The sequence below is a fragment of the Lacerta agilis genome, chromosome 4, assembly GCF_009819535.1.
Source record: "Lacerta agilis isolate rLacAgi1 chromosome 4, rLacAgi1.pri, whole genome shotgun sequence".
Lineage (NCBI taxonomy): Eukaryota > Metazoa > Chordata > Lepidosauria > Squamata > Lacertidae > Lacerta > Lacerta agilis.
The window spans coordinates 51,516,917-51,538,883 of NC_046315.1; the positions used below are offsets into that span (position 1 = coordinate 51,516,917).

The 21,967-nt window shown below is 39.8% G+C and overlaps 1 protein-coding gene across 3 annotated transcripts; it reads left to right on the forward strand.

Moving 5' to 3' along the window:
- The first annotated feature begins 5,462 nt into the window (after window positions 1-5,462).
- On the forward strand, window positions 5,463-19,849 carry CHAF1B (chromatin assembly factor 1 subunit B). 3 transcript variants are annotated; one of them, XM_033146999.1, is made up of 14 exons: window positions 5,463-5,591; window positions 6,872-6,998; window positions 7,897-8,029; window positions 9,277-9,397; window positions 9,986-10,089; window positions 10,778-10,874; window positions 11,242-11,326; window positions 12,766-12,859; window positions 15,339-15,408; window positions 15,498-15,589; window positions 16,393-16,549; window positions 18,078-18,491; window positions 18,934-19,028; window positions 19,456-19,849. In XM_033146999.1, exons 2-14 carry the CDS (start codon window positions 6,873-6,875, stop codon window positions 19,563-19,565), a joined length of 1,698 nt encoding a protein of 565 aa, XP_033002890.1. In that variant the 5' UTR covers window positions 5,463-5,591; window position 6,872; the 3' UTR covers window positions 19,566-19,849. The 3 variants fall into 3 exon arrangements, with proteins under 3 accessions (XP_033002890.1, XP_033002892.1, XP_033002891.1); XM_033147000.1 differs by lacking the exon at window positions 5,463-5,591 and adding an exon at window positions 6,543-6,561; XM_033147001.1 differs by lacking the exon at window positions 18,934-19,028.
- The last annotated feature ends 2,118 nt before the right edge of the window (window positions 19,850-21,967 follow it).

The following is a 21,967-nucleotide window of genomic DNA, read 5'->3' on the forward strand; positions in this document are numbered from 1 at the left end:
TGTGAAGTAAATCAAAAGATGTATATTTTGGACTAAATGTGGGGCACATCATGGTGTTCTGAGTGACAAGAAGAATCCTATATCTGGGCAAATGGTTCCCTTTTTTAAAAAAAAAAAACACCTGCCTTTTTGTTTCCTTCTAATTATGAGCATTTACAGCAGAGTCCTAATCATGCCTACTCATTGGTAAGTCCTACTAAATTCATTGGGCCTTACTCCCACATAAGTACTTAAAATTGTGTACTTGTTTCTCAGCTTAGCAAACTAAATACTTACCTATCTCCATAATCCAGCAAGTTAACTTGAGGTGCAGTCCAATAATTTTTGTTTGAATGTCAGGACTTGTGGCTTTACCTCATGGGATAACAGACCCTCGCACCTTGTCAAGAACCTCTGATGAAACTCAATTGATATTTCAACAGCATTCTTTCTATAGTTTGTAGGGCTAGTCCTGAGAAACTCATGTTCTCTTAGGCATGTGGAGCAGTTCATTCAATTCACATCAATTTTAGCCTTCAAGCCGAACTACATGTGGAATGGGTGTTTGGACCGATGTCAGATTCACATCCAATTCCTTTCTGATATATGCATCTGCTTTAAAAGTGTGTGTGTGAAAACTATACTTGCGCAATATATGTCCCTTTCTTTGATTCCTAAGAGAGGTTTTTAGGACTCTCAGTTCCTTTGATTTTAAATTGTAGAATTGTACATTTCTTGTAGATTTCAGCTTGTAGCCCAACCCTCTGCAATTCAGGAATCTGCCCAAAAATGGGGTTCAAACCCACAACCCTGAGATTAGGAGTCTCATGCTCTACCAACTGGTCTATTTGTTGAGGGTGATTGTAGTAATGACCACCAGGCGTGAGGCACACCTCCGCCCCAAGCCACAGCTTGACCACAAGGCACACTGCACACCACCGCCCACAGGCGAGCCGCAGCTGTCTGAATTCTATTCAGTAGTCTGCCGTACCCTATCTGTGACCTTTGCCTCCCTCTGCAGAGGCATGGCTCACTTTCCACTTGGTAGGAACATGACGTGGTGGAGCAGGTCTCGCAAATGTCAGAGGAAACATATGTGTCAGCTCGTGATGTAAACTTGCTCAAGGTCAGTCTGTTCCTAAACGTGTGCATATTCTTGCTAATAAAAAGAGACTCAGCCAAGTTAGCAAATGAGCTTGCTCATGCGCAGCTCACTTGCACCAACTCCTAAGCGTGTCTTCACTTCAGGTGATCTTAGTTTGGGGGATGGGAGTTGGCTACTGCTTAGACTACAATAGAGGCAAATCTAGCAGTGGGCTTTGGACAGATGGAGGAGAATTATCTTATCTTTCTCACCATAAACTCTATTAAGTTGGGGTGGGGAAGGGTTACAGTTCTTGACAAGTTGAAAACTGCCCCACCAGAGAGAAATAATAGGGAGCTGTCATTACAAGTTAACTTCTTATGCCTCCCCATCCATTACATCAGGGCTGCTAGATGATAGAAATGAGATTTACTGGTATATCTCTGGGTGATTTACAGTTAATCAGCAAGCTTTTCCATATATTAATGAAAAAGCTTCTCATTTAGACTGGTCAAGGAAAGAAAAATATTTGGAGGGGAGAATCAGAAGTGGATTTTTGCACCAAAGGACTTGTTAGCTGAGTTCTGGAACTGCAAACCTATATTCCCATTGGTGCTCTATGCACGCCCATCTCACAAACCACCTCTCAGTGTCCTGCAGGTTAATCATATGCAGCTCTTCCAACCGTTCTTCACAAGGCTTGGTTTCCAGACCTGTGATCATCTTGGTTGCTCTCCTCTGCGCACATTCCGGCTTGTCAACATCCTTCTTAAATTGTGGTACCCAGAATTGGACACAGTACTCCAGGTGCAGTCTGACCAAGGCAGAACAGTGTGGTACTATAACTTCCCTTGATCTGGACTTGTGTTGATGCAGCCTAGAATAGCATTAGTTTTTTATGCTGCTGCATCACTGTTGACTCATTTTATGCGTCAGGGGACCACCACCAGGAGGCAGCGGTGAGCTCTATGGAGAGGGGAGAGGGCTCTTGGATGCTGAGGTCCCCAGGAGAGCCCGGAAACGTCGCGAGGCAGCGACGGATGGGAACAGACCTCAGTGGTGGAGGGGCTGTTGGACTCTAGGGAGCCCGCACGCCAACTGAGTAGCTCCGGGACAGAAGGGGACGTGGCAGCTCCGTCGCCCCAACAATGTAGGGGGCTCAAGCAGGAGGAGGAGACGGGGTTCCCAGATTATTATGTTGGAGGTGTTCTAGGAAAACGCCACTTCCGGAATATGAAAGTGACTGAAACGGTTATGAGAACTTCAGCTCTGTCTTGTACATACCTGTATAATAGGTAAAGGTAAAGGGACTCGTGACCATTAGGTCCAGTCATGTCCAACTCTGGGGTTGCGGCGCTCATCTCGCGTTACTGGCCGAGGGAGCCAGTATACAGCTTCCAGGTCATGGGGCCAGCATGACTAAGCCGCTTCTGGCGAACCAGAGCAGTGCACGGAAACGCCGTTTACCTTCCCACTGGAGCGGTACCTATTTATCTACTTTACACTTTGACGTGCTTGCGAACTGCTAGGTGGGCAGGAGCTGGGACCGAGCAACAGGAGCTCACCCCATCGTGGGGATTCAAACCGCCGAGCTTCTTTTTTTTAAAAAAATAAGATTTTATTAGTTTCCACATTAAACAACAAATACACAATACATCACACAAATACAATTTAAAAAAAACAAACACATTAAAAAACAACAAAAAAGAAAAAAGAAAACTTATACATACCTACACACAAACACTGGAACAATAGATAGTAATTGTTTAATTCTAATTTCAAATCTTATCTGGGGACTTCCCCCATTCTCTCTACTGCGTTCAATACTAATATACTTTAGTAACTTTGTAACTATTTTCTTATCATTCACCATTATTCTTAATAAAATTTTAAAATACCAACTTATCATATATATCTCACTTCCTTAAAAAGAAAACATAACCTTAACCATTTATAAACCATTCATAAACATTACTTCTAATGCACTGTTTTTACCTAACATCATCTAGCTAAAGCCACTTATATACACTGATTCTGCTTCAAATATCTAGCTTTTCACCATTTTTTAGATAGTCCTTAAATTTCTTCCAATCGTCTTGCACCTTCTCCTCCCTCTGGTCTCGGAGTCTCACGGTCAGCTCAGCGAGTTCCATAAAATCCATTAACTTCATCTGCCATTCTTCTACTGTCGGGAGCTCTTCACCTTTCCAGTTTCTTGCAAGTAAAATTCTAGCAGCTGTTGTGGCATACATAAAGAACACTCTATCTTGCCTGGGTATCTCATGATTGGTCGTGCTCAAAAGGAAGGCCTCTGGTTTCTTACTAAAAGTAATTTTCATTACTTTTTAAAGTTCATTGTAAATCTTCTCCCAGAAAGCCTTGACCTTTGAACATGTCCATCACATATGATAAAAGGTACCTTCCCGATTTTTACATTTCCAACACATATTACCTGTACCATGATATATCTTAGCTAACTTCACTGGTGTCAAATACCATCTATATATCATTTTCATAATATTCTCTCTCAGTACATTGCAAGCTGTAAATTTTATACCTTCCCTCCATAACTTTTCCCAGTCATCCATCATAATATTATGTCCAACATCTTTTGCCCAATCTATCATTACAGACTTAACCATTTCATCTTTCGTATGCCACCTCTAGCAACAAATTGTACATCCTGGAAAGGTTTTTAGAGGTCGGTTCAATTAATTCTGTTTCCAACTTCGATTTTTCTATTTGAAAACCAATTTTTTTTATCCAGCCTAAAAGTTTCATATATTTGGTGATACTGCAACCAGTCGGTGACCTCTTCCTTCATTTTTTCATAACTTTTCAATTAATTCTGTTTCCAACTCAAACCACCGAGCTTCTGATCGGCAAGCCCTAGGCTCTGTGGTTTAACCCACAGCGCCACTCGCGTCCCTATCTGTATAATAAAGCAATGTAAATATACAGATCCTCATGAATTGTTACTTGTGGGGAGCACCAAAAGCACCCTGAGAGCATGCTTGTGATACATTTTAGACGCCTGGATCCTTTTCACCTGTGCTGCTAGTAAGCCAGGTGTCCCCCATCTTATATTTGTGCAGCTGATTCTTCCTGCCTTAAGTGCAGAACCTTACATTTGTCTCTACTGAAATTCATTTTGTTAGTTTCGGCCTGTTTCTCCAATCTTTTGTCATTTTGAATCCTGATTTTGTCTTTGGCGGCATTATATACCCCTCCCAGTTTGCTGTCATTGCAAATTTGATGAGCATCCCCTCAATTCCTTTGTCCATTGCCATTGAAATAGTGCATGCGAGGGGCCTCTTGTGACTGATTATGTGGGGTGGGGTTTCTTCCCCTCCCCCAATATTTTATTCAAGTTGGCACCCCTAGCAAGAAGTATAGTCGAAACAAAATAGAAAATTCTTTCCAGTAGCACCTTAGAGACCAACTGAGTTTGTTCTTGGTATGAGCTTTCGTGTGCATGCACACTTCTTCAGATACACTGAAACAGAAGTCACCAGATCCTTAAATATAGTGAGGGAGTGGGGAGGGGTATTGCTCAGAAGGGTGGTGGGAATGGGTGATCAGGTGATAGGTGTGGAAAACCTGTTGACAACTCTTAACAGCTGCAATTAGTCTTGCAGGGAAAGGCAAGGGGTAAGATGGCTAAAGATAGCTTTGTTATGTATAATGAGATAAGAATCCAATGTCTTTGTTCAGACCAGGTTTCTCCATGTTTTAAGTTTGGTGATTAGTTGCAATTCAGCCACTTCTCTTTCCAGTCTATTTCTGAAATTTCTTTGTATTAAGACAGCTATTTTGAGATCTTTTATAGAATGTCCTGGGAGATTGAAGTGTTCTCCTACTGGTTTCTCTGTCTTGTGATTCCTGATATCAGATTTATGTCCATTTATCCTTTGGCGTAGGGTTTGGCCTGTTTGTCCAATATAGAGAGCTGGATCTCTTCTAGTTGTCTTAAGCTGACCTGGAGACGCAGCGCAAAGTTAACGCGCTTTGCGACCTATGTTTCGCCCTATCTTTTTAGAGAGCGACTGTCGCTCAAAGGAACCCTTTTGCCGATCACAGCAGCACTTTAAGTTACAGGTAGGTAGCCGTGTTGGTCTGCCGTGGTCGAAACAAAATAAAAAAATTCCTTCCAGTAGCACCATAGAGACCAACTAAGTTTGTTATTGGTATGAGCTTTCGTGTGCATACACACTTTAAATGAGACTATTTAAATTTAAATGAGCACTTTAAATGAGAGCAAAGCGGATTTTCCCGGACAAAAACCTTCCTGCAAAGCCCCTGCCAAAAGAAACAACGGGCGGGGAGCGAGCGAGGAAATTAGCCGTAAGGGACAAGCTTGGGCGGCGCTTTCCTCAGAGGTGGCGCCTTTTCCCCCGGCTCCTCCTCCCAGAACCTCGGGAGCCTCGACTGCGCAGGCGCGAGCGCGGGAACCGGGAACCGGGGTTTGAGTTTCTGACGGACTTTCTGCCCGCGCAGTCCGGGGTCGCTCTCCCGGTCCTTCTTGCAGGTACGTGGGGAAAGAGCCAGGCGGAGGGCGGGGAGGGGAGACTCTTGGGTGGAAGCTGTCCAGAAATGGGTAGCGGGGCCCCTCTGTGTCCTCCTGCTTCCGAGGGGGAACCATCTGTCTCCTTCCCTCCGCCGCCCCCCGCTGAAAGTTTCTACGGAAGCAAACGCGTTTTGCGTGTAGGGCGATAACTAGGGTCCTCCAGGTCCCTTGAGTGATGCTCATCGCCTTCCCTGCGGTATATCATAAACACGGACGTGCATGTCAAGGTGTCTGCTCAGGTGATGCATATAAACGTCACCTGGTGTTATGGGGCAGGGGAGGGTGCCTACACTGCAGGGGGTGGTGGATGGCATTGAGTTATGTGGTCCAGGACGTGCTAGTGTGGAGGGTAAGAGAATCACCTTCATGAGAAGGTGAGGGCAGTTCTAGCAAGGCTATGTGTCATCAACCTGCCCTGCGGCCCGCAGCAACTGTCTATGCCTGCCTTCCAGGATTATAATGTATTGAGGTCAGATGATGTTCGTGATGTGCTTTGAAGTACATAATTGCGAATGTGCTGGCATTATTATTATTATTATTAATAATCTGCACTCTCACAGAAATAGCTTTGATGCTTAACCCACTAGCAGTAAGGAATGCTCTCCTTAACAAACAAACAAACACAAACAAACTTAATGCCTTTGGAAACAAATAACTGTTTTGTTGCTCATCAGTGAAACTCCATGGGAAGTAGTTATTTTCTTTGTCCTACTGCATTTTTTTAACTTTTCCAGCTATTATTATTTAAATTTCTATACAAAAGGACATCAGAGGGCAGTTTACAATATAAAAACACATTGATACATAACAAGCACAGGCACAAGCAAAAACAATGCCACCCACCCACCCCACCTCCAGTTTAAAAGGCCAATGTTTGTTCAATTACCCAAAGGCCTGGGCAAAGAAAAATGATTTTGCCTAGCACCTAAAGGTATGTAACAAAGGCACCAGGTGAGCCTCCCTGAGGAGAGTAACTGCCTTAATAGTATATATACATATGGGAGGGAAAGAACAGGAGTGACAATCCATGTCTGTAATCACTATTTTTTAAAATGCATGTTGTGCAACATGCTACAATAACTTACAACTGAATTAAACAATATAATATAAGAGAATATATTATTACTATGAAAAAATTGTATTCCTGCGAAAACTGCTCAGTTCATTGTCACGTGCAACAATGCATCACTTTTGAGTTTCATTGCTGTGAAAGTCAAAATACCTGTGTTTGCTTTGAAAAGGATGAAAGTATTCACTTGTGAAATTGCATGGCACAATAAAGAACCAGTGTACAGCTTAGACTTTCAACATGGCACTGATGGGAAAATCAATAGATTGGCTTCTGCTGGAGTGGACACTGCTGTTCGTGTGAGTCACAAACATTAATCTATGGGATACTGCTAAATCTTCTATATTTGTACAAATGTTTGTAACAAGGGAGAAACATTTATGTTTGTAGGGGGCAGACAGCAAGAGAAGAGTAACTCTCCTTATTTCTGTAAACAAATATTGATCTACATCTCCTGGCTACAACGCAGAGACAGGGCTAATGCTACAATTGTTTAATTTTTTTAAATTTGTGTGGGAGTTTTGTTGTTGTTTGTTTTAATTGAGGGAGAGGAGATGTGTCTAGGGGGAGAGGAGAGGAGAACTGCAGTCGAAAACTTGTGAGGGCTCATCAATGAGCCTAAGTAGTAGCCATGAAGGCAGCAAGGAAGGCAGCAAGGAAGCCACAACTTTGCTGCCTCCATTGCATCCTAATTGTGCTGTCCGGCAAAGCTTTTCTGAGTACTGTAACTAAATTGGCTAATTAAACAATCTATGGCCTTTTAAATGGGGCGGAGGGGGAAGAGTATTGTTTTTGTTATAGTATGTATTTTTATGATTGATATTGTAAACTGTCCTGTGATCTTTGGATGAAGGGTGGTATAGAAAATGAATGAATGAAAAAGAAATATTATAAAGTTTCTTTGTAGTATGTTGTGTTTAATTTTACAGGTATGAAAGTTGTAGCTAAATTATATGAGATCACTATAAATGTGTCAATGGACATTATATATGAGGTTTGGGGTTGAAAGAGGACTATATTATAAAATGAGTTGTCAAAAGTTAGTATCTTTTAAGGTATCTTGACATTTATGCTCTCTTTTATGATGAATACTGTATGTATGTCTCCCAAAAATCAGTGAAATTCATGTGGATGAAATTTCATGAGGTTTTGGGATATGCTTGTTTACTGTCTCTGACTATAATATTTCATAACTAGATATGGAAAGTAGAAAAAGGACCAGATGGGAAAGCAATTGTGGAATTCTTGTCCAATTTAGCTCGCCATACCAAAGCTGTGAATGTTGTGCGTTTTGCTCCCAGTGGTGAGATTCTAGCATCTGGTGGAGATGGTATGTATTAAATCAACACTGATTTATTATTAATTGATTTTTTTGTAATTTGTAATAATATAATGTATCTAATTTAATACTATATATTCTGTTACGAAGGACCACATAAAATAGCATCTCAGATAACCTATTAACACAAAATCAGATGGATAAGTGGATATTCTGAACCTTAGACATTTTTTTAAAAAAGAAAAAGAAAAATACTGTTTTCATTAACAGAACAAATGTACCGAATAATATAGACAGAATGGATATTACAGTAATACAAATTATTGTTGAAATTTTTAAGTCTTATTACATTTGTATCCCACCTTTCTTCCAAGGAGCTCAAGCCCTCTCCCCAATTTATCCTCACAACCATCCTGTGAAGTACAGTAGGTTAGGCTAAGAGATGATAACTGACTCAAGGACACCCAGTGAGCTACATGGCTGAGTAGGGGGTTTGAACCCTGGTCTCCCAGGTCCTCGTTCAACAATACAACACTACACACACCAATAAATTCGAAGTAATATTCACAACCTCCTCTTAAACATTCTTGTATGTTTTTGATCTGTTCCAGTATAGCTCGGAAAAAACCTTGCTCAGTTTTTAAATGACTTTTGTCAGATTTTAGGCTGTCCACATTATTTATAACCTCTTTGACAATATTGTGCATAGTTTGTCCAAAAATATAATCATCTATCATGTAAAATGTTTTGAAACACAGTGATTATTACACTGAAATCCTCAAAACTATTTCACTAAAATGAAAAAGAAAAAAAAGTTGACTCACTCATGTGAAATGGCAGTTTACCCAATCTTAGACCAAACACCTTGTCCAGAAGCACAAAAATATCTGGCTTTTTTTTTTTTAGCTCTGCTGCTTGGGGTAAAAATGTTCTTATGCTTTTGTACATTTCCAGATGTTTTTAAATGTTTTGAATACATTTTTAAAAAATTAATAGCCTTGTTCTACCACTTTGATGCTTGCCACCTTCGGCTTCTTTGGGAGGACAGGCGGAGTGAAGATCTGATAATTAATTAATGAACATGAAAACAAAATGTTTTGTATATTGTCCAGCAAAATCCAAGCATATCTACTCAGAAGTAAGCCCTGTTGTGTTCATTGGAGCTTACTCCCAGGTATATAAGTTTGCAGCCTAATCACGGCTACTAGTGTGTACTATATAATACTGCACTGTCATGATAAAATGACGGGTAGAATGAAGTTGTCAAAAAATGTTCTCATTGAGATTAATTTTCACAGATGCTGCGATTTTGTTGTGGAAGTTGAATGATAACAAAGAGCAGGAGCCAACAGTATTTCAGGATGGTGATGATGATAACCAACTAAACAAAGAGAACTGGACAGTAATTAAAACTTTAAGGTAAGATTTGTTGCTTTTGGTTAAGTTTCATTGAGTGATCTATTCAGTTTCAGTAGCAGCTGCTGGCGATATCACACTTCATTATTATTTTTTTTAAAAAAAAGCTTATTATAGCTGCAACCTTTAATTTTTAGGAGTTATAGCTCTGAGGTTCATCTTCAGGACTTTCTTGATTCCAAGAAATAACCCAAAAGTAAAAAATATATTGAGTCAGAATACTTGTATCTTACATAGTTTTTTTTCTTTTATGTGTTTCTATTTCATAACTGTCTGGTAAGTTTATGGAAAAGGAATGAATGAAAGAGATAGATAGATGATAGAGTTGTATTAAGATTACCAGTTTCTGTGTCTGTTTCTTCACTTCTGCTTGCCCTTCTGCTCCTCTCTCTGTAGTCTCTGTTCTTACACACTGAGGGTTGGTGGACCCACCTGAACAGATTTTGGTGCTGTGAAGTGCAATGCTAGGAGAAGATGGGAAATGGGATATACATCATTTTATGTCACCCTCCATGCAATATGGGGGTAAATGAAAAGTGAGTGTATGTTGCCCATAACTTTGTTGCCCGCTGTGTGTGTGCTTAATTCCAGAGGCCATTTGGAAGATGTGTATGATATTTGCTGGACCCCTGATGGAAACTTCATGGCATCTGCATCAGTTGACAACACAGCTATAATGTGGGATGTCAGTAAAGGTAATCGCTATGATTTTGTCTTTATGTAAACCTATCCTTTCTTCCATTCTTCTCAAGTTTTCCCCAGAGTTTTAGACCTTAGGACTGCTGTACCTAGGAAATATGCTCTGAAAATCTTGGCTAACTGCTATTAACATTACTGTCTGGTATGAAAAGAATGAGTTGATTCATTATTAAGGTAATCCAGCGCTATTGTATTCACTTTTTGGCTTTAAACATGTCTATGGTCTCACACTACTTTAGGGTTGTCTACTTTAAGGTTGGCTTTTAGGATAAGCACAATAAAGATTAAGCATGTTGATAAATAATGACCATGGTAGTTGTCTACTGGATAGAAAATAATGTTATTACTGTAAAACTGTGGGGTTCAAACAGATTTGTAGGTGGGATGGCTTGTCATGAGGAAGAAAAATGGCCTATTAAAAGTCATTTAAAGGCTATATTAAAATTAGATCAGTGTCTATTCTGATTTGTGTGTGTCAGTTTTCCAAGCAAACAATATTTCAGAGGTAGCCATAATTTTGAGTTTCTACTTCACTTGGGCTCATGGAATCTCACCTATGTAAAAGCATGGTTTAGCATTGTGTACAAGCCACACTAATGAGAATGATTGATCCAGATTATTTCTGCATTAGTTATCATATGACATTTCATTTAAAAAGCAATTCACTGTTAATATTACTTCCAGGGCAAAAGGTTTCTATTTTTAATGAACACAAAAGCTACGTTCAAGGAGTAACCTGGGACCCTGCAGGACAGTATATTGCAACTCTTAGTTGTGATAGGTAAGTCATTAATGCTGGGGAAGAGAAATCTCCATTGATGTCTTTTACTTTTTATATTTTGTTTCCTAGAATGTTTAAAATAGTTCATTATTTAAATGCTATCTTTCCCAAATGGAATGAATTTAGTTGATTTAAAATGCCTATTTCTCTTAGTCCTGTAGGATTACCTTGTTTCCACTGTTGTGAATAAGACCAGTGCTATAGTGTCTTCTTCTTGCTATCCTTTAGCATATATATATATATGGAAACATACCTTCTCAAAAAGCCAGGAAATATATCATTAGGGAGCAGGTGCTATAATAATCATACAGAACATAAAAGTGGGTGGGTGTTTTGTTTGTAATTAACAGTTTTCCTTTTTATGTAGGGTTTTGAGAGTATATAATACACAGACTAAGAGAGTGGCATTTAACGTTACCAAAATGCCGTCGGGCAGAGGATCTGAAGGAGAGGTCAGAATTTTTTTAATTTTTTTAAACAACTGATGTCTCAAAACATAATTCTTGGTGGGTTGAAGGAATCTTCTCTCTGGTTACACGTCTAAATAAATTGTTATTTTTATTTTATTACTTCCTAAAATTTATATGCCACTTGATTGCAGAAAACCTCAAAGTGGTTTACAACCTGTAAATAAGTTATTGATATAAACATCTTATCACTGGAAATGCAAATACCAGAGCAACAGAGCAAATTCTGTCTGTCTGTGCTTCATTCTGTTCTCTTCAGCCTTCTCTCCCCCTGCAAACTGGGAAGGGAGAACAAAATAAAAAAAAATTCTTTCCAGTAGCACCTTAGAGACCAACTAAGTTTGTTCTTGTTATGAGCTTTCGTGTGCATGCACGCTTCTTCAGATACACTGAAACGGAAGTCACCAGACCTTTAAATATAGTGAGGGAGTGGGGAGGGGTATTACTCAGAAGGGTGGTGGGAATGGGTGATCAGGGAGAGGAAGTGAGGAGGGAAACAGTGATCCTATTCCTCTGCATGCTACACTGTCTATTTCTGAATCAAATATGAACTATTTCTGTTATTCTGACCCATCCAACTATTGCTCCCTCATTCCTCCCCACCCCAAACCATTACTCAAAGGAAGGTGGAGGACAGGTATTATTTAATGAAGAAAAATCTATGGTACATCTTTTTGTTCAGGGTTGCTTCAAACCTAGAGAGAGAGAGAGATAATCAATATACCTGTACCATGAAAAACCTTTTGCACCAACACTTCTCACATTGTGGTAAACCGCTTTCTACACAAGGATAGCTTCATGTTGGAAAACTGTAATGTGTGAAGCAGCCCTTACTAATAAATGAATCTAGATCAGGATTACATAAATGTAAGGCCTAGTTGGTTTTCCATGGCTGTGCAAATAAAGTGTACTTCATTTTCACCATTATAGTTCCAAGGCACATGGGAATATTTATAGAATCACAATCACTTGAACTCTGTGAAGTGGTTCAGTATGACTGTTGGATACATCTATAAGAACTGAATGGATGTACAGTGGAACCTCGGTTTTCGAACGTATTCTGTTCCGGAAAACCTTTCAACTTCCGAAATGTTTGGAAACCAAGGATCAAAGGGCTATCGGCAAATTCCACTGAGAAAAATGAGAAGCGTGCCTTGGAAGCCGTTCGACTTCCGAGGCACGTTCGAAAACAGAAGTATTCACTTCTGGGTTTTTGGCGTTCGGCTGCCGAAACGTTTGGCAGCCAAGACATTCAAAAACTGAGGTTCCACTGTATCTATAGGAAATAGGGAGACTACTCCTTAGCTGTAGAGTGCTCTAGCCTTTCCATTAAAAGGACACACAGAATGGATGCATACATTTAGTTGTACAGTAACTGGGAGTAAGTAGCTGTTGTCAAGTTTAATTGTTGTCAAATTCTTCAGGTAAAAAGCTATCGAATGTTTCATGATGACAGCATGAAGTCATTCTTTCGGAGGCTTACTTTTACACCTGATGGCTCTCTGCTTCTTGCTCCTGGTAAGTGCAGATATTTCATTTCCTTCATCCAGCCCTGCAGCAAAGAATGGCGTGTGGTGTTTTCAGCATTTGGTGAAAAGCCACTCATGTGTATTAGAATACATTACCAAACAAGTGCCTTCTCCCTCCTCCAGGAATTTTGTAATATTTCCATTACGGTATGAATAAAATAATAAATAAAGATGGTGGTCAGTGTTAGTCACACTTGGAATAGATCAGTTGAAATCAATGGATTTAAATTGAATACCCCACTATAAAAATAATAAATTATTCAAAAATGGTGGCAAGCTTTTCAACCCAATAAAATATTTTGTGCCTTGAAAGCACTAGGAATGAACTAAAGGAAAAGTAATTCAGTATGTGCAGCTGCATGTTTCCCCTTCTTTCTTAATGTTTCCATATTACAGTCTGTCATATGTTTGTACCAATGCCACATTCCCCTACTGTTTAAGTCTCCATTCACTGCTTGCCAGACTGGAAATCCTATCCCATTTGAATCATGTTGGGAAAACCAATATAATTACCCTTCTAACATTGGGGTTTTTTCCGTCTTTCTGTTGCACATGTAAAACCAATACACTTTAAATTAAATTGTTGGTGCAAAAAGCTAGTTTTTTTTTAAGTGAGCCACGGAGATTAAATCTCAGTACTGTTTCTCATTAATGCTTTTATAGCAAAATATATTTGCATCCACGTTGCTTGCATTCATTCCCCCACAGAGTCAATCACTGAATTAACACTAAATTAAAAATTAAAAAATCCTTCCAGTAGCACCTTAGAGACCAACTAAGTTTGTCCTTGATATGAGCTTTCGTGTGCATGCACACTTCTTCAGATACACTGAAACAGAAGTCACCATACCTTTATATATAGTGAGAGAGTGAGGAGGGGTATTACTCAGAAGGGTGGTGGGAATGGGTGATTGGCTGATGGGTGTGGAAAACCTGTTGATGACTGTTAACAACTGCAATTAGTCTAAAAGGAAAAAGCAAGGGGTGAGATGGCTAAAGATAGCTTTGTCATGTATAATGAGATAAGAATCCAATGTCTTTGTTCAGACCAGGTCTCTCCATGGTTTTAAGTTTGGTAATGAGTTGTAATTCAGCAACTTCTCTTTCCAGTCTATTTCTGAAATTCCTTTGTATTAAGACAGCTACTTTGAGATCTTGTATAGAATGTCCTGGGAGATTGAAGTGTTCTCCTATACCCACTTACCTTGGACTAAGCCCAGTTAAACGTAGTGGGACTTACTTCCAAGTAGACATAGACAGGATTACACTGTAAGTTACTGGACTTGCAGCCTGATGCTAAGCATGTTTGGTGCTGTTTTGACTGCCATAGCAGAGGAGAGAACTTTTGTCATTTCAAGTTGAGAAGATGTTTCACCCTGTTCCTGCAACACCTGAGACTGAGCAAATGGCTCGTTCTGCCATTTCCCCCTCCTAAATAAGGCACCCCCAAAATCGACGCTCCAGCTGTTTTGGGACTACAATTCCCATCATCCCTGATCACTGGTCCTGTTAGCTAGGGATGATAGGAGTTGTAGTCCAGAAACAGCTGGAGGGCCGAGTTTGGGGGTGCCTGTCCTAAATGATGTGTCTTACCAATAGGAAAAGAGTAATAGAGCTATTTTGATATTGAGCTGCTTTTTATTATGTAACTGTTATGAAGCTGATATCAATTATCTTTGATAGAATGATGTTATAGATAACAATGTAGTGGTGTATTTGTATTTATTATGCCTTTGGTATGAAACACTGAGTTTAATGTTTACAGAAATGTAATATAAATGAAAGTGACTGTTCAGTCTCACTGCAGCTTTTATCATATGCATTCCTTTTTCCACCTTATGCACCATTTCTAACATTTCAAAACAAGCTGCTTGTATTTTTTCAAACATTTTTGCAAGATTGCCCTCTAAGATGACAGTTTCATTTGACTTGAGGCATTCCTAATTTTGCAGTATTGTGATGAGAGTACCATGTCCAAAATTAGGCCGTGCCCCCTTGATGATGCCAATACAAATAACACTCTGAAATCAGCCTCATTAGTGACCCACATTTAACTAACATATCCCACATATTTAATACTGTTTGCATACAAGTTCGTGTGCAAGTACCTGAACGCACTGTCCTGTTACTGATTTTGCATTAGAAATGTAGGCTGTAAGCAGAAGATGAATAGTGCAAAATGTACACCCAAGAAAATTGGGGAGGTAGATCATGTACATTTGTAGCCAAAGTAAAAATGCAAATTGATTACAAGTTGATGATATGCAACACACATTTGGCATTAATACTGAGCCCCTAACTGCATTCCTGTAGGTTGAAGTCACACTGTGAGTTGTTGGAAAGCTTAGTAACAATAGGAGGGAACCTAAAGTTTGGGTTTTGTTAGTGTTTGGGGATTTTTTAGTTAAGTAATAGCCTTAAGGATTATGTGCAAAACTAACATGATGGCACTACTTTAACTTTCTCAGCAGGCTGTGTGGAATCAGGAGAAAATGTAACAAACACTACTTACGTTTTTTCCAGAAAAAATCTGAAAAGGTAAGGTCTTACTGGATGTACTTCATGTTTTAAATTCATATGGCAAAGGCAATTTCCTTTAAAAAAAATCCTCTACTGCTTCTTATTAGGCCTATAGCTCATTTACCTTGTCCCGGAAAGGCAACCTTAGCCGTTCGTTGCTGCCCAGTCTACTTTGAGCTCAGGTCTGCACTTAACAAAGGTACTGTAAATCCTTTGAAGAATATATTGTAGATATTTAGAAGTATATTAAATCTAGCTGTGTTAAAGGGTATACTGTTCAACATCTTAGCTTTCTAATGGTTATTTGGGGTTGCATTGCATCACAAATGTTGTTTGCTTATTCTTGTAAGGACTAAGTTTATTTTTTACGTGCTGTTAGAATATCTTTGTACAGGGTAAAAACATTTTAGTATTTGTTAACAGGAGAATGTCCTAATAAAAGATACCAGGTTCCTCAAACTGAATTGCACGGGGATAGAACCTTTGCATCCTTTCCATATCACTGAAACATAATGTTTGCTTAATAGTGCCTTGGTTGCAAATCAAACCTCAAGAGTAATAATAATAATAATAATAATAATAATAATAATAATTTATTTGTACCCCGCCCATCTGGCTGGGTTATTCACTTCTAGCAGTTGTTTCAACTTTCAGAAAATGAAAGAGAAAACGTTGCAATTACTTTTCCAAAAGTATGCATAAGAGCAGCTAGGGGCCAGATCTTTTCTCCCAACCCATGTGCTCTATTCTGAAAGTGCAAGGAACATTAACTACATGCATCCTTTAAATGCATCTTTTATCAGTGCTGTGTAGCATTCATTTGGGAATGTGTTGTGCATTGTTAAAAAGCAACATTCTTATTTTCCATTTCTACAGTAGAATTCAAGAGAGGTCCTTGATGTCTTTCATCATCCTAAATTGCAGGAGAGGATATGGTTGTGGAAGGCTGAGAGTCTAAAATGGCAAATTGTATTTAATTTGAAACTCTTCTTCACATTTTAGAAGAAGCTTCCAAGAAGACTGGTCTGATAAATCTACCCTATCGGATGGTTTTTGCTGTTGCTTCAGAAGATTCTGTTCTCTTCTATGACACAGAGCAATCCTTTCCTTTTGGTTATGTATCTAATATACATTACCATACTATTAGTGACATTTCGTGGTAGGTAATTTGTATATTTATTGGATTTATATGCTGCCTTTCTGCAAAGACACCCAAGGCAATATACAATCTAAAAACTAAAACACACACAAAAAAGAGTCCATTCATGCCAACTGGGAGTTGATGGCATATGTGCTTCCTGGCCTGCAGTCCCTGGCCCTTCTGCCTTCCTTCAGAGCATGCATGACACTTGTGATTGCTTGTCACAACTGACTTGACTATTTTTGATATACTGTCCAAGACCATATAGTAAAGATTCTTTAATCTTAGCTTGCATTCTCAGCACCACCAAGCACCTTGTAAATATTTTTCTTCCAAAGGAGCAACAAATATGGAGTCTTGTCAGAGCATTCATTTAACTTTAATGAGGCAGAATGTTACTGTAAAACAGAAAATATTACTTTTTCACACATCTGAACTTTCCTGTGTATAGTAAGTCATGTCGTTATAGAACTATGGTGAACTTGATTTTAAATGTTACTGCAAGCCTTCTATTCTCATCATTCTGGGCATAGTCGCTAAAATAACTTTCAGCACTGTTCCGAAAACTCTTCCTTTGTTCAGCAGTAGCATGGCCCATCTAAACTTTAACAACAGGAAACTGTTTCCTTTCCATATAGGTAATTGTTTCCTTTCATACAAATCCAGGACTTCAGACTGCTTGTAGCATTTGGGGATTTGCCATTTATCGCATGGGCCTTGGCGACAATAACCTCTGTGATTACCTGAAGCTCCAAAATGTCTCATTGTCATAACCAAAATTGCTATGGCTGATATCAGTGAACTCTGGCTCCAGCTCACACACTGCATTTATATTCACATACAGTGGTACCTCAGGTTAAGAACTTAATTCGTTCTGGAGGTCCATTCTTAACCTGAAACTGTTCTTAACCTGAGGTACCACTTTAGCTAATGGAGCCTCGCACCGCCGCCGCACGATTTCTGTTCTCATCCTGAAGCAAAGTTCTTAACCTGAGGTACTATTTCTGGGTTAGCAGAGTCTGTAACCTGAAGCGTCTGTAAACCAAGGTTCTACTGTATTTGTTTTTCTTTATCTACCAGATTTATATGGCTGCTCCATAACATAAGTTCTCTAGTCAATTCACAAAACAAATACAACATTTAAAATGCCATGCAAAATAATCAAGATACAAGTAAAACAACTGAAAACAAAAAACAATTAAAATGCAGGTGTCAAAACTAAGGAGTGGACCATAAGACTTAGGACAGTGGTTCTCAATTTGAAAGGCCTAGGTGAACAAAAGTCTTCATCTGTCCCTAAAAAGGCTAGGCAAACCCCCACTGTAAGGCTGTTCCATAACAGGGGTTCCACTTCCCAAAAGGCTCTGTTAGCTGCCCATCCCATGTTGTTGGTGGGGGCAGCCAGAGCAGGGCCTCTGAAGAAGTTATTTCCACAAAGTCAAATGTAAGTCATTTAGACTCCAAACATGCTTTATGTTCATATTTCCATTACTGAAATGCAACTGAGGCACTTAAACTTCTTTTTAATTCCATAAACAAACACCAGGTCTAGTGATGGATCCTTTCTTGCTATTTCTTCTACGGATGGATATTGTTCTTTTGTGACTTTTGAAGAAGATGAGCTTGGAATACCACTGAAAGAGAAGCCAGCTGTAAGTGCCGGGACTCCCAGCACAGCTGAGAAAAAAATGAAAAAGGGCCAGTCTTCCAGTATTATCTCCCCAGTTCCAAAACCAGTGGATGGCACTCTTCCTAATAAGACCATGGATCCAAGCAGCCCAGCTGTGCAATGCAAGACTCCTATAAACAGCAAAGAGTTGCCCTCAACACCTATTGCTGTTAGAAAACCACCAGTGCCCTCTTTGGAAGAGAAAAAACCTATGCAGGCATCAAGCTCAAAAGCAAACCAACCCAGGAGGGTTACCCTTAATACCTTACAAGCATGGAGCAAGACACCAAGGTGAGCTTAATGCAACCAGGCTCTTCTGGTAGGTATGAAACAGCCTTACAAAAGGAATTCTGGCAGATGTAGCGCCAGGAAGCATTGCAGATCCTCAATGAAGCTTCTGCTCAGACTTCATTATATTTGTAGTACCATCTATGTACATGGTGCTTTATAAAGAACGGGTATGAGAGGTCCCTATCCCAGGAGTCTTACAATCTTAAACAGACATAGGGAAACATCAAAGGAAGAAATGCAGAGATGGGTAAGCAGATTTAAGTGTAGACTAACGGGACTGAGCTCTAGTCATGGAGTCAAGGGAAGGGAGGGTTGGAAGGAGCCAGAGAAAGACAATTAGAGACATAGCATGAGTAAAGTTGGAGTCTGGAAAACTCTGAATGTGTGTAAGAGTGTCAAGATGTCAAGTGTTCTCAGCTTTTAAATATTTCATTGCTTTTAGGAGAGTTGCCTTAATCCCTCTAAATGCAGACACTCAAGAATCATCGCCTTCAGATCCCATCTCTACAACTGCTTCCACAGAAACAGTTCAACATGGTAAAATATCTTACTGCTGATAACTTTTCAAAAAGTGTCAAATGAGTGTTGCTTTAACTGTATTTCCCCCCACAATTCATGATTGCACTGGGGGTTGGCGTGGGTGGCACAGTAAATGTACCCTGCCCATTTTCATAAATTGGGGGGAATGCGTGATATTACTGTGAAAGAGCAATGTTTGCCTGCTTGCGCAACAGAAATCCACATGCACAACGGGACTTCATGTTTCTCTTCTCCCCGCTTCACACCCCCCAAAACCTGCACCAGGTGTCCCCCAAACACTCTGGATAGGAAGGAGAAGCAACATAGTGCAAGTGGGCACCAAACATACGCTATATTGAATCTTACCCACTGTCTTATTGTCCCAGTAGTTTTAACATTCTGAAAACCTAAAACCTAAAAATAATGATTTTCTTAATTATTTCAGAGAGGCCATCACCACCTGAAGACCCTTTGCAAAATCCACCACCTCCTAAGCGTCTTAAATCTGATGAAGCTTCCATCTCTGAATTAACTGAAAATGAAAATAAAATGTAAAGCCACTACTAAAGTGCTGAACTTCAATGAATGCCTTGCCTGCAGAATGCAAGAGTTGTCCAAAGAATACTTGCAAAAGCCACATCATGTGAAACGGACGCCTAGCATTCTAAGCAAAAAGTTGACTGTAAAAGTAGGCTCTTTAGAGTCTGCGGGTGTGGAAATCTCACATGGTTGCAAATGTGTATTATTTCAGTAGTCCTTTACGCACTAAGTTGTCCTGGAAGCCTGTATCTGGCAGACAAAGGCTGCTTGAAATAAAGGGTGTCTGCTTCACAAACTAACTTGCTCCATGCAGTCCCACAGAATTGTGTGAAACTAATGCATTCTGCCTTCATTCATCTTATGTTATCTTCCTGTACCAATTAAATGCAAAATTAGAAAATCCAAGCTTTTTCAGCTACATGCAAATGACAAGGTGCCAGAGTTTTAAGGCAAGTCTCCAATGGAGAGTTATATAAACTGGTTTGAAAACGAAGTTCAGAATCTAAAACTGCTACTTTTCTCTACATAAAATGCAAGCAAAGTGAATTTAAAAGTCTCGTGGGGTTTTAATATACCATGCAAATATTACAGATGGTTACACTTCCTTTCTACTTAAGAGTGCTTTAATAAAACTTGAAAGAGGTTCCAGTGATAAAAATATGTGAAAGGTTTTTGTCATTTGTGAGTGCTTTTATGCTTGCTAAGAATAGCAATATGATGCAGTGATTGGAATAAAAAGTTGAACATTCATATTAACTTACCTCTCCATGTTTTCTTTGGAATTTGGTTTCATTCATTCCTAGTCAGAGTGAGCAATCATACAGGGGGTGGGGCATGTGTATTTAGTTTCATTTAAGTATCTGTTAATGGAAATGTTTGCAATAGATGCAAATGGAGTCTGCTGCAGTCTGAAGTAGATGGTCAGACTAACTTTAAAAGATTAAGTGTGATAGACTATTTTTGTTACTGCAAACAACAAATTCTAAAACTACTGCTGTGGTGAAATGCTGTTCATGTTTATGTGGAAGGAAATCATACTAGCTTAAAGCAACTTGTTTTCATGTAAATCTGTATATGGCTTCAGCCTGAGTCCTGTTTCACATGAACACTAAGGTTCACTCAAGCTACATGTACAGTTGTACCTCGGAAGTCAAACGCCTTGCGACTCGAACATTTTGGCTCCCGAATGCCACAAACCCGGAAGTGAGTGTTCCAGTTTGCAAACGTTCTTCGGAACCCGAACATCCGACGTGGCTTCCGATTGACTGCAGGAGCTTCCTTTTCCTTTAGACTTTACTGAACCACAACAGATGGACAAAGCTGCTGCTATAAATTTTTCCCATTATGGCATTAGCTATTTCAGCTTGTCCACATACAATAAAATGTACAAGCAGGTCTCTTTGTACAATGTGCATTTAAAGAAGTGCCTTATGGCATTCCTTAATCAAAAACAGACAACATGTTTGCAGAATCTTGCATTAGCCAAGAGGTAAATGCAGAGAAAAGTGGGTGTGTAAATAGCATCTGGCCACTGGGTGTCACTGTTTAACTGGAATACGGTTTTAGAGGGTTTGTATGGGAGCTGAAGGTTGCCACCGACTGCTGTAGTTCTAAGTATCCCTAGGCGCACCAAACTAGAAAGCTTATCTAATGCAAGACTATGACTACATGCTACTTTTGGGGTGACATTTTCTTTTTTATATATTGTAGCCAAAATGTCTGCAATTTCAAGTGGGCCAGCAAAATGGACATTTAACTTTTTTTATATCTTTGCACCGTTTTACTTCTTAAAAGAAGCCTTAAAGTCAGAAATGTCCAATTCACAGTTGTTCAAACATTTCACAATTGCTTTGTCCCGCTGTGCTTAAAAATGTTTTTAATACACAGTTGCTCAGTAGTTAGATTTATAGTGTTTGATTCCTCTGTAACTGAAAGGCTGGGCTTTTTCTTTAGGATTGTGTTCCACAAGGTTACTGGCAAACCAAATGCATGTCGGAAACTTTCAGAAAACAATGAAGCAATGGTTTATTTTATGTAGGCATGGCCAGGGAAATTTGGGAATACATGTGTCTTGAGCCATTGCACTGCTTGAGAGATCCCTGCCCCCTCCTGCTTGCACGCAAGTAGGAGTTGGGATGGGGCTGCTCCGAAAGACAGTGTGAAGCCTCGCTTCCCAGCTGAGGGATCCCCGCCCCCTTCCGCTTGCACGCAAGTAGGAATGGGATTGGGGCTGCTGTGACGGGAAGGGAGGCATCGCACTGCCTAAGCCTTGCTGCTGCAGCCACTCTCGGCCCTCCTCCACCTTCCATGCCTGACCCACCGTGCACTGCTTCCCCCACCACCACCACTGAAGAACCAACAACTCAGGGGCTGCCCAGGCTCAAGGAGGAAGGAGATAGAAGCCTTGGAGGAAGGGG